General features: G+C 41.9%; 1 protein-coding gene across 3 annotated transcripts in view; it reads right to left on the bottom strand.

The window, feature by feature from the left end:
• Positions 1 to 4,208: 4,208 nt before the first annotated feature.
• Positions 4,209 to 18,531, bottom strand: part of LOC124868498 (E3 ubiquitin-protein ligase RNF38-like) — a 28,026-nt gene continuing 13,703 nt past the window's right edge. For all 3 annotated transcript variants that reach the window (XM_047365863.1, XM_047365862.1, XM_047365864.1), the window contains exons 3-13: positions 15,961 to 16,022; positions 10,504 to 10,706; positions 8,679 to 9,078; positions 8,432 to 8,596; positions 8,008 to 8,169; positions 7,332 to 7,508; positions 7,141 to 7,244; positions 6,964 to 7,048; positions 6,763 to 6,884; positions 6,546 to 6,645; positions 4,209 to 6,387 (exon numbers count right to left, since the gene is read on the bottom strand). In XM_047365863.1, the coding sequence (XP_047221819.1) occupies positions 6,325 to 6,387; positions 6,546 to 6,645; positions 6,763 to 6,884; positions 6,964 to 7,048; positions 7,141 to 7,244; positions 7,332 to 7,508; positions 8,008 to 8,169; positions 8,432 to 8,596; positions 8,679 to 9,078; positions 10,504 to 10,706; positions 15,961 to 16,022 (1,643 nt within the window). In that variant the 3' untranslated portion in view covers positions 4,209 to 6,324. The remainder of the gene's footprint in view (positions 6,388 to 6,545; positions 6,646 to 6,762; positions 6,885 to 6,963; positions 7,049 to 7,140; positions 7,245 to 7,331; positions 7,509 to 8,007; positions 8,170 to 8,431; positions 8,597 to 8,678; positions 9,079 to 10,503; positions 10,707 to 15,960; positions 16,023 to 18,531) is intronic.

Raw genomic sequence — 18,531 nt, forward strand, 5'->3', positions numbered from 1 at the left:
AATTATATACTGAACAAAAAAAGTGTGAAACAACTGAAAATATGTCTTATATTCTAGGTCCTTCAAAGTAGCCACCTTTTGCTTTGATTACTGCTCCGCACACTCTTGGCATTCTGTTGATGAGCTTCAAGAGGTAGTCACCTGAAATGGTTTTCACTTCACATGTGTGCCCTGTCAGGTTTAATGAGTGGGATTTCAAGCCTTATAAATGGGGTTGGGACCATCAGTTGTGTTGTGCAGGAGGTGGATACAGTACACAGCTGATGGTCCTACTGAATAGACTGTTAGAATTTGTATTATGGCAAGAAAAAAGCAGCTAAGTAAAGAAAAACGAGTGGCCATCATTACTTTAAGAAATGAAGGTCAGTCAGTCCGAACAATTGGGAAAACTTTGAAAGTGTCAACCAAGTGCAGTCGCAAAAACCATCAAGGGCTACAAAGAAACTGGCTCACATGAGGACCGCCCCAGGAAAGGAAGGGCAAGAGTCACCTCTGCTGTGGACGATAAGTTCATCCGAGTCACCAGCCTCAGAAATCGCAGGTTAACAGCAGCTCAGATTAGAGAACAGGTCAATGCCACACAGAGTTCTAGCAGCAGACACATCTCTAGAACAACTGTTAAGAGTAAACTGTGTGAATCAGGCCTTCATGGTAAAATAGCTGGTAGGAAACCACTGCTGAGGACAGGAAACAAGCAGAAGAGACTTGTTTGGGCTAAAGAACAAAAGGAATGGACATTAGACCAGTAGAAATCTGTGCTTTGGTCTGATGAGTCCAAGTTTGAGATCTTTGGTTCCAACCACCGTGTCCTTGTGCGGCGCAGAAGAGGTGAACGGATGGACTCTACATCCCTGGTTCCCACCGTGAAGCATGGAGGAGGAGGTGTGATGGTGTGGGGGTGCTTTGCTGGTGACACTGTTGGGGATTTATTCAAAATTGAAGGCATACTGAACCAGCATGGCTACCACAGCATCTTGCAGCGACATGCTATTCCATCCGGTTTGCGTTTAGTTGGACCATCATTTATTTTTCAACAAGACAATGACCCCAAACACACCTTCAGGCTGTGTAAGGGCTATTTGACCAAGAAGGAGAGTGATGGGGTGCTGCACCAGATGACCTGGCCTCCACAGTCACCAGACCTGAGCCCAATCGAGATGGTTTAGCGTGAGCTGGACCGCAGAGTGAAGGCAAAAGGGCCAATAAGTGCTAAGCATCTCTGGGAACTCCTTCAAGACTGTTGGAAAACCATTTCAGGTGACTACCTCTTGAAGCTCATCAACAGAATGCCAAGAGTGTGTGGAGCAGTAATCAAAGCAAAAGGTGGCTACTTTGAAAAACCTAGAATACAAGACATATTTTCAGTTGTTTCACACTTTTTTGTTCAGTATATAATTCCACATGGTTGGACAATGAAACTGAAACACCTGGATTTAGACCACAATAATTTATTAGTATGATGTATGGCCTCCTTTTGCGGCCAATACAGCGTCAATTCGTCTTGGGAATGACATATACAAGTCCTGCACAGTGGTCAGAGGGATTTTAAGCCATTCTTCTTGCAGGATAGTTGCCAGGTCACTACGTGACACTGGTGGAGGAAAACATTTCCTGACTCGCTCCTCCAAAACACCCCAAAGTGGCTCAATAATATTTAGATCTGGTGACTGTGCAGGCCATGGGAGATGTTCAACTTCACTTTCATGTTCATCAAACCAATCTTTCCCCAGTCTTGCTGTGTGTATTGGTGCATTGTCATCCTGATACACGGCACCACCTTCAGGATACAATGTTTGAACCATTGGATGCACATGGTCCTCAAGAATGGTTCGGTAGTCCTTGGCAGTGACGTGCACATCTAGCACAAGTATTGGGCCAAGGGAATGCCATGATATGGAAGCCCAAACCATCACTGATCCACCCCCATGCTTCACACTCTGGGCATCCAACAGTCTGGGTGGTACGCTTCTTTGGGTCTTCTCCACACCGTAACTCTCCCGGATGTGGGGAAAACAGTAAAGGTGGACTCATCAGAGAACAATACGTGTTTCACATTGTCCACAGCCCAAGATTTGCGCTCCTTGCACCATTGAAACCGACGTTTGGCATTGGCATGAGTGACCAAAGGTTTGGCTATAGCAGCCCGACCGTGTATATTGACCCTGTGGAGCTCCTGATGGACAGTTCTGGTGGAAACAGGAGAGTTGAGATGCACATTTAATTCTGCCGTGATTTGGGTAGCCGTGGTTTTATGTTTTTTGGATACAATCCAGGTTAGCACCTGAACATCCCTTTCAGACAGCTTCCTCTTGCGTCCACAGTTAATCCTGTTGGATGTGGTTCATCCTTCTTGGTGGTATGCTGACATTACCCTGGATACCGTGGCTCTTGATACATCACAAAGACTTGCTGTCTTGGTCACAGATGTGCCAGCAAGACGTGCACCAACAATTTGTCCTCTTTTGAACTCTGGTATGTCACCCATAATGTATTGTGCTGTTAGGGTTTGAAAACTTTTGTATTGTTTATCACTCATGTCTGCTCTAAGTGCTTTTCCCTCCTACATGCCACAGAAAGGTATGTCTCTGGTATGTCATCCATAATGTTGTGTGCATTTCAATATTTTGAGCAAAACTGTGCTCTTACCCTGTTAATTGAACCTTCACACTCTGCTCTTACTGGTGCAATGTGCAATTAATGAATACTGGCGACCAGGCTGACTGTAGGTTTACTGGTGGTTTGTAGAGCTTCTAAATGTAGACTGGGATGCAGATCTTCTAGTTATCAGGCTCCTCTGTTGGGGAATCAGCTCCCTGGTTTAGTACATGAGGCAGACACCTAGTCTACTTTCAAGACTAGGCCTAAGGCTAGTCTTGAAGGTAGCTAGTCTCTAAAGTCATGCTGGTATACAGTTGTGTTAAATATACAGTAATAGCAGTCCAACTATACCAAACAGATCAATCATTGTGTGAAGAAACGGTTGTCAATCAGGCCCTTTTTTAAGGATAAAGCAAGCAGGTGTTGTACATACATTTCTCTCTGAAAACCAGACAAAAAATGGTTTGTTCCAGGCAGTTTTCAAAAGAACAGCGTACTTTGATTAGGACGCTGATTGGAGAAGGGAGAAAGTATTTAGTCCAGAAAATGATTCGGCTTGGGTATAATGATGTCCACTGCTTTAAAATGGAGAGCAAAACCAGAGAGATGTGGAAGAAAATAAAAGACCCCATTAAATTGATTGAAGAAAAGCCAGAATGGCAAAAAACTCACGCCAATGATCAGCTCCAGGGTGATCAAAAAAGGTCTGTACAGTGAGTACTGAACCAGATGCTAATCTATTGGCAGGAAGCCCCCGCAAAGTCCCACTGTTAAAAAAAAAAATGTGCTAAAGCAGATACAATTTGCCAAAGAACAGTTTGCAGATATCTAAATACTTAAGGAGGTCATGTTGCCTAATGATGAAGAGAAAATGCCTTTGAACAAGACATCAACTCCAAACACACCAGCAAGCAAGCAACATCTTGGTTCCAGACCAACAAAATTAAAGTTATGTTCCGGCCAGCCAAACCCCCGGCCTTTAATCAGATTAAAAACTTGTAGGGCGACATCAAAAATGCTGTTTCTGAAGCAAAACCAAGAAATGCAGAGGAATTGAGGAGTGCTGTCCAGCCATCCTGGGCTGGAATACCATTAACTTTATCTCCATCTTTCCCTTAAAAGCTTTACATCAGTCCGGACGTTTCAGTTTACCTGCGACACCTTAAGGTTCTCTTTCCGTAGATCAAACACCTGTCAGTCTTTCTGTGTTTAATTTTCTTTCTCTCCTAGACAAAGCAATTGAATCAGCAATTGCTGAAAGTAACTTTCATGCATCATCTTTCATCCTTTAGATTCTAAAACGTTTGAGCTTTTTCTTCTTATATCATAAGAAAATTGTGAATTTTGTGTATCTGCTGTGTTTTCAATGCTGACACCACCCACTTGAAATATATTTTGTATATTGAAGCAATTTGAATTGAACTTATTGAACTGAATTAGTGAATACATGTAAGTTTGTTTTTAACTTTTTGAGAGGTACCTATAAGTAGCCTTCCAGGATGATAGAACTACACTGCCACCAAGAGCTCTGTCGTGAAATTACTTACATTACTACAACTATTATTGATGATCGAATGTCTAAAAGACAAAACAATCAGCAAGAACAAACGTAAGAAGAGGATGTTATACATTTATTATTGAACCAGCTTTTGAAATCCAAAAGATGGGGTAAGGGATTAAAAAAATCATTGCACTACTTAAAGTATTACCATAAGTAACTCTCATACAAAATGTACAAATGTTTGTTAAAAATTTCATCACAAGCCTTCAAATGATTTTGGTTACAGATATAATACATAATAAAACTACTATGACACCATTTGAATAATACAGCTTCATTGAGTTTTTAAGAGAAAGTTGTCATACAACACAGCGATCTGCATGAAAAAGATTAGCAGAATGAAAGCACAAATCATACCGTTTGCGCCATATTCTCAGAAGATATAAATAGTGGGACTGAGGTAATTGCTAGTGTACCAGAAAACAAAACAATGCAATCCTACAACACAAAATGGATGCATACAATCACAAATATGACCTCTAAAAAAAAGATGACGGATGCAGTTTTTACAGATTGCGATGATTTTCACTGACGATGAAGAACAGCGTATTTAAGTAACAACCTACTCGGACATTACCGCAGTTTGCACTTGGTGGAAAGCAAAAATGCGGTTTGAACAAACAAGTTGGCTTTCGTATTGATCCCGTAACGTGAGGTGGACCTGGAGAAGATGCAGATGAATAAAAAGGTATCAGAATCACACATAAGCTACTGAAGATGGCTCAATGAACTCTCCAGAGCACTTCGTGCAGTTTCTGCTCTAAATGTTTTCCAATGAGATGAAACAAGCAGTGAATACAATCAAACAGCGGTAGCTTTAATAGGACTGGATCTTTCTGGATCATTATGACGAACCAACATAAGGATAAAAGGACACAAGGGAATTTACCCCCAAAAAAATAAAAAATATGCAGTCTTCTGTGATCTTGTGGGTATTCTAAATCCAGGCTCCTCAAGTTGAATCAGCAGCCGAGAAGATGTGCAGAGAGAGCAGTTCTCTGAACAATTTAGTGCTTTTTTGTTAGTTTTTCAACATTTTGCGTCAAACCTATTATGACATGTTACTAATACCAACAAAGGATGGAGCGGGATCTTCCTTTTCACCTCATGTAGACAGAGCTTTAAATCCCCTTGCCTGTACCTCTAACAGATAATGTCTAAAAACAACTACACAGACCAAAAAGTCTTATAAGAATGTGAAAACTTGGGCCTATTACGTTACTGTGGATGACCGAACTTAAAACTGGTTTGTTCAGAATGCAAAGAAAGCGATGTAGTTATTAAATCACTGTAAAGTGCTGCAGCGTAAAATCTGCCAGTGAAACGAAGTAGAGCTAGTTAAGACCTGAACAGTGTGTCGAAGTTGTTCTTGGTAGGTGGTGAAAAATGAATTGGAACACAACACAATAATTTATGAAAATGACTCGTACCAACCATATAGATCAAGAATAGATTCAGATTTTTTCAGAGCAATGATAGTTTCACTGATTTAAATCAGTTGCATTCAAATATTTATGAAGATGTGTCCACACAAAATCTTCCAAACGTTGACGAAAGTAAAGATGTAGGTTCACTTCAGATGAACAGGTGAAATTTGTTTTCCACCAAACAGGCTGACTTGACTCAGGAAAAACAAGAATAGGGAGTAATAAAACTCACCATTTTGTTTTCTATAAACTTGATTTCAGTTCAACTCGATTACAAAAAGCAGAAACGAAAAAAAAAAAAAAGCTTCTTCACAACAAGATATGAATGCTGGATCACAATGATAACGGAAATGTTGTCATAATCTTTAGAAAGCCGACTTTCAACAAAAACTCTGAATACAATTCCACATAGGTCCTCTATCCATAAACTGGCCACTCAAATTGTGAAGTATTCATGATGGCATTCAAAAAAGATCTGCAGCTGGTTGTGTCTAAAAGGTCATTCATAGCAACCATCAGAAGATGGCAGACTAGAAGAAGTCTTAAAATCAAAAAACGAAGGCTTAAGAAGTCCAGTTATAAAGTAAGCAAGACTGAGCGGACGTTTTTGACACCTCTACGCTGTTTGAAGAGTGAAGGATTTATGTGCAGTGGTCCCAGTCATGTGAAAGCATAATCGAGTTCATTTATGTGTTGGTGCATCCAAAAAACAGAATTGGGGATTGTATTTATTAGAGGTCACTCAGAGTCCCGCTGGACCTCAGAGGCATCGGCTCGACAGATAGGGCAGGTGCGGTTTGCCTGGAAAAAAACAAGGACATTTAAACAATGAGAAATCAAAATGTAAGTTTGTACGAGAGCATTAAACAAAGTTGCGTTTAAACCTTATTATGCAGTTTCATTAGAAGTGGAGCAATTAAAAAGAAAATACTCAGCAAATACCTGGGAGTTTGACTTACCTTAAGCCACTTGTCAACGCACTTTGCGTGGAACTCATGATTACAGGGGAGTACTCTGAGGAGCTGGCGGGACTCGAAGTCGCACATACACACGACACATCTGGAATAAAAAAGGTTAATGTTAACAATGCCACCTTAAAGGGTAAAAAAGGATATAAATCTGCCATAAATGACCACGGCTATCAGTAAAAGCAATCCAGAAAAGAAAGCTCCTCACAGTGTTTGCTCAGACTGATGGTTGTTGGGATTAAACCTGTATGATGGAAGCTGTTCTATATCTGCCTTGGTGAGACCCCTGGGTTTGGCCTCCCCTAGACGCTCGGCGAGGTTCAACAGGGCCTGAAAGTTTTATACTTTTAGTAAATATTTATCCTGTGCAATAATAGTACCAGAACTCTGTGTTGGCAGGTTGACCTACCTCGTAGTTTTCCACCTCTCCATCATCCACATCCAGCTCTAGGCTGATGGCAGGAGCCACATTTGGGGGAACAGGAAGCATTGATCTGTAAGTTAAAGACAAAGATCATCACAAGGAAGTGTTCTCAAATGCCCCAAAAAGGTCTGAGCTAAAACCGAGGAGGGGGAAGACACTCACAAGAAGTAAGGAAGGAAGCTGGGATGGTAGGGAGACGGCGGCACAGTCTGCTGCGAGCGGTAACGGCGACTTGCAAATCTCCGAGGCATAAAGTGGGGATATGGCTATTAAAAAAAAAAAAAAAGAGCAAAAACTGTTATCATACCACCTGTTCTGATTCAAACTGATGTGCAATTTAATAATCCCCCTACCACTGTGAAAAGCTCTTGTGACAGGGGGTCATGGTGTGAGAGGAACTGGAGCGGCGTAGAAGGTGGCAGGGCGGAGGGAGGCTGATGGTGGTGATGATGGTGGGCGTAGCTGAAGTTTCCTCCAACAGGGATCTGGTCTCCCACAATATCGACCTCGTTTTCAATCCTCTGTAAGGGCTGAGAAAAACATAAAAGCAAAAAATAGGCAATTAATACGGATCAAACTGCTATTAGAAAGTTCTTTAATTTGTGGCAAATTTAGGAGTGACATTTATTTGATGGCTTTAATCTACAAAGTTTTTACACCTTAAACTTTCCCACATATTGGCACAAACCACAAACTAAAATGGTATTTTATTAGGATTATATTTTATAAATATTTCTCTCTAAAACTGTCATGATATGTTAATGATGCCGAACTTATAGCCAGAAAATACAAAGTAAAGAGAAAAAAAACTAGATCTATAAAATCCTAAATCTAAGAATTGTATCATGTCTTTTAGACGCAAGAAACGGTTTACATTTTTATTAAAGTGCATCCAGCTACAACAGCCAAGCTTCCTGTAATCTCCCTGTGTATCCCATAATGTTTGCATGGCTTTTTAAGCAGCCTTAAAACTATACAAATCAATGAAATGTAAGGAGTAGACATCAGTAGCAAGGAGTGTTCACATACCGATCGTGGCTGAGTCTGGAAAGGCAGGAACTGTGTGGGCAGGTGGGTCGGATGGTGGGAGAGATGAGGTGGAGGGGAAATCAGGAACTGAGGGTCACTAGACAGTAGCGAGGGAAAAGCGTAGGAAACCGGCAAATGATGCATTGAACATGCTTGTAACATCTGGGGAAAAACAGGGGAACAAAGAAAAACAGAAATCAGTCAAAATAAATAAGTTTTTTTTTTTTTTTTAGATTAACTGTAATGTGCAAACTTTGCCAGAAGATGGCAGCTGTGACTTAGTAAACCAACTTCCTCCTGAAAACTGGAAAGTACAACACACTTGAAGCTACTTCCTTCATATCTCAGAACCATGGAAACTGCAAAGTGTACAAACAACGCCACATGCTCAAAACTAAGTTGCAGACTGAGGCGTTTTTTTTACCGGATGGTAGTGTTGTCCAGTGCTGAAGACCACACTGCAGGCGGGGACCTGCTGTTGAGAGGAGCAGGAAGGGGGAATATGCTGACCGCTACACAAAGGCGCTGCCAGACCATGTGGAGGGATAGGGGTCACCGTGTAGGAGACGGGTACGTTGCCCTGCTGCAGCTGAGGAAAAATAAAAATAGCTTACATAAAAATACATATACACAAACAAATTTCTCCATCACTGTGATTGATGCAAACTAACCCGATCGTGCAGGTCCAAGACCATGGCACCTTGCTGCTGTTGGGTTGCATGATGCTGTTGCTGCTGCTGCTGCTGATGATGATGATGCTGCTGGTGATGATGGGGGTGGTGATGGGTAGCTGGGTGCAACAGTTGCGATGATAATGTAGGGGGGTGGAAGGCTCGAGGCTCTTCTGAACCTCTGCCTCCGCCGCCGGCTGTGGGAGGCTGAGAATAGGTGCTTGGAGTGTGTACCGTGTACATCTGATGCGGCGAGGGAAGGGGGTTGTGGTGGTAGTTTTCATCCTGAAGCTCAGATGGTGACAGGCGAGGTGTAGGTCCTTGAGCAGAGAGATGGTGATGAAGAGGCAGGTGGCGGGAGGGTCTGGAGGGACGGCCGCGCTGACGCCTTGCTGGCGGGCTGCAGAAGGGGAAAAGACACCGTTCCGTACAAAGTCTTGCAAAGACATTAACACAGCTTGAACTGTTTCAGTGTAGTGCATATTTGTGTAGAGGGAGAAAAATGATATATAAGCTTCCAAACATTTGGTTTATTTTCACAAAAATCTGAAAGGTGTGGCTTGCACATGTATTCAGCTGACCTGAGTAAATGCATTGCAGAACAATTTTTTATTGATTTTGCAGCAGCAAATCTTTTAGTGTATGTCTCTACTAGCTTCACACTTCTAGAGGCTGATATTACTGCAGACTTCTTCCTGGAAAATATCTCAAGCTCATTTAGATTGGATGGAGACCACCTGCAAACAGTAATTTTATAGTACTACCCCAGATCCTCGCTTGGATGTAGATCTGAACTTTGACTGGGCCAATCTAATATATCAGTATGCTTTGATCAAACCATTCGGTTGTACTGACTGTATGTTTAGGCTTGTTGTCGTGTTGAAGGATGAACATCCATATACAGCATGATGTTGCCACCACCATGTGTCCTTGAGGGCACGGTGTGTTCAGCGTGATGTTTAGTGTTAGTGTTCGGTCATACATGGTGTTTTCTAAGTAGATCAGATGTTCTATTTCTGTCTCAACTGACGAGAGCAGCTTCTCCCACATGTTTGTACCCCCTATATAGTTAGTGGCAAACTGCAACATGAACTTTTTGTGGCCATCTTTAAACAATGGTGTGATTATAGGCACTCCTTTATAAAAGCCAGATTTTTGGAGGGTAGCATTAATAGTTCCCTGTCAGGTTCTCTCACCTGAGCGGTTGATCTGTGCAGCTCCTCCTATGACTAATTTTCTTCCTGCCCAGCACGTCGGGTAGGTGGACGACCATGTCTTCATAGGTTTGCAAGCGCACCATACTCTAGTTTTAGATGGACTGAACAATGCTTCATGATGTTCAAAGCTAGGGATTTTGTTCTATATCTCAACCTGTTTTAAACTTTTATCTCTATTGGGTTCCTTTGTCTTTGTGATGCTGTATGTTCACTAATGTTTCCTGACAAAGCTCCGAAGGCTTCACAGAACAGCTGTATTTATAATGAGCTTAAATTACACATACGTGAATTTACTCATTAGTTGATTACTGGGTTTTATTTTTTTCAAAAGGACAATGGAGAAAAGGGGGGCTGAATACAAATGCCCGCTGCATCAGATTTAAATTTGTAAAACTATTTGAGAACCATGTATCATTTGCCTTCCACCTCCTGATTATGCTATGTGTTGCTGTATCAAATAAAACCCCAATAAAATACATTCATGTTTGTGGTTTTAAATGTAGAAAGATGGGAAAAAAGTTTAAGGGGTGTGAATAGTTTTGCAGGGCACTGTACCCAGGTCGGAGGAGACTGTCATAGAGAAGCCTTACAAACAAAAAGGATTTTACCTGCGCCTGAGCCGTGGCGGAGTGAGGCACCTCTCCTGGTGGTAGAGGGTGTGAGGGTGAGGCTGCCGTCGACTTGGAGGTCCCGACTCCCACGGGCGGATGGGGGGAGAAGGCGTAGATGGCAGGGGCGCAGATGAGGTCAGCTGTTCTAAAACGGACTGACTGGAAAGCCGCTGGCGCTTTGGACTGGGACTTTCCTCACTCTACACAAGGGAGGGGTGAGAAGAGACAAGTGATGTGTTTAGTGACCTAGAGCACTCATATCACATACATCTCTTTTACCAGTCCTTCTAGTCCCTCTGGAGTAGAATCCATATTGTTACACAGACTCTAAAATCCTTTGTGACTTACCTGTCTGGTCCACAGCATGTGTGTTTGTCTGGGCTTATAAGACTGTATGTAAGTAGGGGAGCTTTTTAAACCACAAGCACACAGAGGCCCAGAGGGTTCAGAGTCACTTCCCCTCAGCCTGAGGAAATACAATGTGGCAATCACAGGAACAGGAACACGCCTCAGCTGGTTAGCCTGACATGTACTTTATGGTATAGCCATAGAAAAAAAAAAAAAGAAGCAGTAATGTAACCTAAACACAGAAAAAAGTCATTCACTTTGCACTGACTAAAACGTTTTATAGCGTTTCAATCATTCCGACTCATCTGTGAGTCACGTCACTTACAGTCAGCCAATGACTCTCCCACTTGGCACATGGTGAGGCAAGAACACACACAGACATGCCCATGTTTCACTTGTTAGTCATTCTCCCTTACGGCGAGCTTTGCTGTACTCAGAAGGACAGCCAGGTTTTCACACACACTCACACACGATTTCAACAGTCACCATCTCTGCTTTTCCCTCATGTTGCCTAACTGAAGCCTGCTTCTACCAACCCTCCACCATACAGTAGAAAAGTCATATCAATGACTTGTTGAAAAAAAAGGTGACTCAGCAAGTAACTTTTCTTTCCACCGGTAGGATCACATGTCCAGCTCAGCAGCCTTGAGAGCAGAACGATAGGTAACAGGAAACAGCTGGAGAGCAGACTGCAGAAACACACGCAGTTATGGAAACGCCCGCAGACATGCGCAAATTCACACATGAGCAGCTGCTACTGTTTCTGCAGCCCATAAACACGACCTTCTGAAGATCTGCAGAGGCAAAAAAAAAAAAAGAAATGTGTTTGAACTCTAGGGCCATGAAGAGTTTACACTAATAGTTTAGTCGTAGCACTGTGGTTTTATGAGAGCCTGAAGACTTCATTGGATATTTTAAAGCAATTTCCTTGAGTTGGCGCCAGAAGGCAGGATGTAAGAAAGTATCGAAATATAAAGATGGAATGAGTAAAAGAAAACCGAGGTAGGGGTTAGGGATGCACTGATCACATCCAAAATATTTTTTCTAGCCTTCCAGCTGTAAGCAGTCATTAAATATGTATGTCAAGAGGAGAGGCGATGGCACAATGTGTGTAAGAGTAGTGGCTGTTAAAGAGGGTTTCACTGTTTTTAAACAAAGACAAAATGATCAAGCAGTAAACATCTGACTCTGAAGAAAACTCCAGGACAATGTACCCATTCCAATTTAAAAAAACAACACCAACGTGGTTGCAAAATGGCATTCCCCGGCATGGCTATTTTTAGGACCTGAAAATGTCCGGCTCAAAGCAAACAAAAAAACTCCCAAAACACAATATGGCAAGGGAGCAAAATGAGAAGCACCAGAAATGTATCTTTATTGTAGCGCCAGCCGACATGCCTCTGAAGAGTGGCGTGGTCAGCGCAACCTGGCACCACTAAGGTATGATGAGTTTACTGACCAGAAAAAGACAAAATTCTGAGTTTCTGACCCACCGGTCACCTGTCAGGGTGGGTGAGGTGACTTGGTGCAGCTCTATTAAAAAGGTGAAGCTTGTGCTCACAAAACCTCCACAGTAGAAGAAAGTAAGAACAGTAACTGGGTCACAGAAGAATAAGGACTTTTTTTTTAAAGGACAGATAACAGCTTTTTATTACAATCAACATCTACTGTACTCCATTAAAGCATCGAGTAGCAACCCCCTCCAATCTTCTTCACAAATGGCTCCTCTTATCCAACCCAACACCCCACAACCTCTTTACCAGCCTCGCACACAACCCCAAAACCCTTGGGACATGTACTGTGCCCATATTCATATCTGAGCCAGACTCTTCCACCACCGTTTTCTCCCCACCCTGCTCAACCATCTCCTCCCATCCCCCCCTTTGCCTTCTATCAGATAAGCTAAACCCATCTTCACCCCCCTCCCTTATCCTTTTGCTCCCTCGTTTTTGTTTTTTTCCTTGTGTCCATCTGACCTGTCTCACACCCGGATTTGAAATCTGAGGGGACAAGTGAGGTCGGGAAGAAGGTCAAATATGTATATTCACTCCTAAAACATGCAGACTATTGCCCATTAGTATGAAAGTTTGATGGGCCTGTCCGCCCCTGTTAGAGAGAGGGTAGCATCGTCAGACAAAGGACTGTGTGTGTCCTCAAGCAATATGCTGTAATTTAGCCTGATATTCCAACTGTGGGATTGTTTGTTGTGCTTGAACTAGTTTTCATAAGGCTGAAAAAAAAAAAAAAAAAAACACGGGACGAAAAGCTAAAAGCTGGTGATAAACCCAGAGAAGCAGACCCAGAGAGTAGCCTGGACAAACTAAACTGCTCTCTGAGTGATATTAAAGCACGTCTTTGAGACTGTGCACACATTCTCCAGTCTTTTCTCTGCATTCAGTGCATGTCCAAACCAGGCGGGACAGATATCCTGACACACCCTTCCTCATTCTATTTCACAACATCCCCACTTGGTGTATATGCATGCATCTGCTCCCGCAGACAGCGACTCTTGCCTACAGCTGTTGTGGCTTCGCCGTCATTGCTTGGAACCAAAATAAAGACGGGCCTGCAGAAAAGCAAGCAGAACAAAAACACAACTCAGTCTGTTTCTTCAAGGAAGACGTTTTTTCTTTCATGAAAGCGCACACTGAGCAAATATGGTCGCTTTCTGTGTGAGATTCATTAATATTTACAGACATGCTTCCACTAACACTAATCAAGATGATTTCAAAGCTCATTTTTGGCTCACCCACCACTGTCCCTCCCTTCCTTCTCCTGCTTTTGCTTCTCCCACTCCACACAAGTTCCACAGCTGGAGGTTGAAATCATTAGCCATACCCCTCCCCTTTCTTCCCTTCAAGCTTTCTGCAACACTAATGTCCAGCCCCTCTTCTTTCTATGCCTTCTTGTTTTTTTTTTTTGGTAATATATGCATGCTTAAAAAAACAAAAAAGTGTTCATTTGGGGTAATGACGGTCATTTACTCAGTTCTACTTGAACTCCTTCAAGCACACGTTGCAAGTTTTTTGAAACAAAAAAAACACTTTAGGTCAAACGTGCATAGTTTCTTTCAAAACTCTTAAAAATAAACATATCTGAATTCCTACTGGTATAGAATAACTCAGCTGCAGAGTGCTGTGATTTTACAGGATCTCACAAAAGTAAGTAAACCCCTCACATTTGTATAAATATATCTTATTAAATCTTTTCATGGGAGTACACTGAATATATGACACTTTGGTACAATGTAGTTAGTGTACATCTTGTTTAACAGCGTAAATTTGCTGCTCCTCAAAACAACTCAAAACAGTCAATGTCTAAAGCACAGGCAACAAAAGTGAGTACACCCCTAAGTGAAAATGTCCAAATTGTTCCCAATGTGTAGATATTGTGTGGCCTCCATCATTTTCCAGCACTGCCTCTCTTGGACATTGAGTTCACTAGAGCTTTACAAGTTGCCACTGGAATCTTCTTCCATTTCTTCACAATGATGTCACAGAGCTGGTGGGTGTTAGAGACCTTGTGCTCCTCTACCTTCGGTTTGAGGATGCCCCACAGATGCTCAATATGGTTTAGGTCTGGAGACATGCCTGGCCAGTGTGTTTGGGGTCGTTACCATGCTGGAATGTTGCCCTGTGACCCTGTTTCTGAAGGGAGGGGATCATGCTCTGCTTCAGTACAGGTTCCCTTAATGTACGGTAGCTTCCCACAGCCGGCAGCACTCATGCAGCCCCAAACCATGACGCTCCCACCACCGTGCTCGTCTTTCTACTCCTCACCTGGTTGGCACCACACAAGCTTAACACCATCTGAACCAAATAAGTTTATCTTGGTCTCATCAGACTACAGGACATGGTTCCAGTAATCCATATCCTTAGTCTGCTGGTCTTAAGCAAACTGTTTGCGGGCTTTCTTGTGCATCATCTCTAAAAGAGGCTTCCTTCTGGGACCACAGCCATGCAGACCAGTTTGATGACCAGATTTATTTGCCTATGGGGCCAGGTTGAACTTCTAGTGACCAGTATGAGAAAGTGTGAGAGCAATGACACCAAATTTAACACACCTCCTCCCCACTCACACCTGAGAACTTGTAACACCAATGGGTCGCATGACACCACGGAGGGAAAATGGATAATTGGGCACTATTTGGACATTTTCACTTAGGGTGTACTCACTTTTTCCCCAGCGGTTTAAACATGCATTGCTGTGTGTTGAGTTATTTTGAGGGGACATCCAACACTTACACTGTTATAGTTGTACCCTGACTACTTATCAGTTTGTCAAAGTGTCATATTTTTGGTGTTGTCCCATGAAAAGTTTTAATAAAATATTTTTAAAAATGAGAGGGGTGTACTTACTTTTATGACCTACTGTATAGGTGGCAAGCTGGTTAGTGAGATATAATCCACATGCAGTTGTTGGCGAAGCAAAATCTGATCTAAGGCCCATCACAATGGTAATTTCATTTTCAACCAGTTACGACAACCAGCATGTCGATGTTTAATTATAAGAGATTTAAATATGTTCCACAGTGAACAAACTCTTATAGAAACAAGCCCCAATTAGTACTGTGCAAACTACATTAGCAATACAAACTATGGAACTTGACAGCAACTCAACATGCTGAATGTATAAAGTTATTGGCGGCATGTGACGCATGTTAAAATGATGTCTCTATTTTTTCCCCCACAGCAGATTCGTGTCCATGACACGGTGCCAAGCAGTCCTTCACATTTTTCCTCTTATTTTCAGGCATCACTGCTATTTAGGGGACTGCCCACAGCTAAAGTCCATTGATCTGTTCTGTCCTTCAGTGCAACGTATCCAATGTTTGGTAATGATGAAAATTGACCTGTGTGAAATTGGGCACTGAGGCAGTTCTGGTCCATTTTGGCCTATAGCTATCCTGAGTTTCTGTCAAAGATTTGTGTTACAGATTTTCATGCATCTACTTTCCATGCTCTGCTTTCAGCTTGTAGGCAGACACCATAGACGATATCGTTCCCACAAAGTCTGGTAATGCACCAATGATATACAGTTAAGCCCAGAATTATTGATACCTCCTGCAGATTTAGAGAGTTAGAGTCCTGACTTGAGGGGACTTACCTTATCCCTCTCCTCTCCATATCCATGGTCAGGGTGGCAATGATATGCTCCACCAGAAGCTCCTGCACAAGATAAAAACAAAACAGGCCATGTGCCATGGTTAATATGGAGTTACACATGCTAAAGTAGTTCACTGATTGTTCACAAAGGCCTCCACAGCGGACTGGGAGCATTATTCTTAGGATCATTATAATAACCCTTCAAACACACTGAACGTCAGATCTTTGTTTAACACCTTTTTCCTCAATCTCTGCAGGATTGTAAACTTTTAAGAATAAGCCATAACATCAGCTATTACAGGGAAAAATACAGAAAATGTAACCGCTTCCAACATTTTGTTGGATCTGATAGAGCTGCATACCAGTTATGGTGTAGTGGGATCTGTTTTATCTCCAGTTCACTTAATGCTTTTGTTGTTATTTTCCTAATGCCACCTGAATTTCATACACAACAGGAAAACAACGACAACATGTTTATGAGAAAGGCTGCTGACCATGTATGCAGCGTCAAAGTCACTGAAACACATATGGTGTTCTCTTGGCTCAGTACATATACACACACACACACACACACACACACACACACACATAAACACACACCAAACACAGTAATCCAGGATTAGAGGAGCTTTCAGATGATACTGCTGCTTGCATCACCACTAAGACTTTTACTCTTTTGTTTTACCACAATCCTTTCATCTCTTTATTGTCTTTGTCTATTTACTCTGACTTTTGTTTTTCCCTTTGTAGTGGCCAAGTCACTGGTTGGGTACGTCCTGATCACAGATGGTGGCACCGGTATGCACTCCAAGGGTAAGCGCTCCCAAGGGTATGCGAGGCGAAGCAACCTTTACAATAGAAATGACGAGAGCTAACCTAGAAGGGAAAGGATGCAAGGCACCTCTTTACAAGAGCGCTTCACACCTATCGGCTGGTTGTTTGTGGAATTTATTTCCTGCTTCTAGTCTCCCGCTTTGATAAAAAAAAAAAAAAAAAAAAAAAAGCCCTGACTGACAACAAAATAGTGAATGTAGAGGAAATAAAAGAAGGCAGACCGAGTGAAGGTTTTTCACAAACTCTCAGTTCTTAAAAAAACATTTCTTCTCATTCCTTAATCTGGATGGGAAGTAACAAATAAAAGTAAAGCCTTTTTTAAGGAGGTGACAAAAATAATAGTAGAAGTCCAATTTCAGTGACATAATTTGGCGAAGTGTTCATGGGACTCGCTGGCTGCATAGCTCTCCTCTATGCACCACTCATTCACTGGTCACAATGGGCCAAAAACCAGGTTCCTCCCTGGATATGGGCTCACTCACACATTGTCAGAATCCTGTAAATTGAGTCGGAGGCGAGTCATTCAGTTAGATTCACTCTATAGAGCACAACACTGAGGCAACAGAACATGATTGAATGACATCATACCCAATGTTGGACTAACAAACGGCACACTATTTAGTTCTGCAGTCTGGGCCATGAGGAGAGGTGAATAATAGGACTGCAGTATCAATTATAACAAGGGGGAAGACAGTCAATTCTTTCACTGAATCTAAGAAATTTATATCAATATGCTGAACAAGAAAGGAAGCAGAAAACACAGACTTGGCACCAAACTGGAGTTTCTTGAATCATCTGTCCTGTGCTGAGAGTAGATTGTTGAGATCAATAATATAAATAGTCATGTTTGTATAGTTTTCATGAGTATTCATGAGTAATCAGTAGAAAAAGTCCTTAAAAAAACAACAACAAAAACAGAAAGACTAAAAGAAAACACAAAGAAGGAACATGTCCATGTGATCACAATACAAATTCTGACAACTTCAGCATGTCTGGAATGGACCGCCCAGTGTTTCAGAATATAGGGTTCCTACAAAATGCCCACTTTAAAATGCAATACTCAATTTTCCAGTCTCAGTTGTCCAGATTTTCCTTTCAGTTCATATGACATTACGGGCACAGAAACAAATTTACCTGGTTGGGGTTTCTTTCTTTTTAACCGGGTTTATTTTTCACAAATCAATAAACAATACAGCCCGCCCATGAGGTAAAGGATTGTTTTTTGTGTATCTACAGGTCCTTCTCAAAATATTAGCATATTGTGAAAAAGTTCATTATTTTCCATAATGTCATGATGAAAATTTAACATTCATATATTTTAGATTCATTGCACACTAACTGAAATATTTCAGGTCTTTTATTGTCTTAATACGGATGATTTTGGCATACAGCTCATGAAAATCCCAAAATTCCTATCTCACAAAATTAGCATATCATTAAAAGGGTCTCTAAACGAGCTATGAACCTAATCATCTGAATCAACGAGTTAACTCTAAACACCTGCAAACGATTCCTGAGGCCTTTAAAACTCCCAGCCTGGTTCATCACTCAAAACCCCAATCATGGGTAAGACTGCCGACCTGACTGCTGTCCAGAAGGCCACTATTGACACCCTCAAGCAAGAGGGTAAGACACAGAAATAAATTTCTGAACAAATAGGCTGTTCCCAGAGTGCTGTATCAAGGCACCTCAGTGGGAAGTCTGTGGGAAGGAAAAAGTGTGGCAGAAAACGCTGCAC

This window comes from Girardinichthys multiradiatus, chromosome 5 (genome assembly GCF_021462225.1).
Source record: "Girardinichthys multiradiatus isolate DD_20200921_A chromosome 5, DD_fGirMul_XY1, whole genome shotgun sequence".
NCBI lineage: Eukaryota > Metazoa > Chordata > Actinopteri > Cyprinodontiformes > Goodeidae > Girardinichthys > Girardinichthys multiradiatus.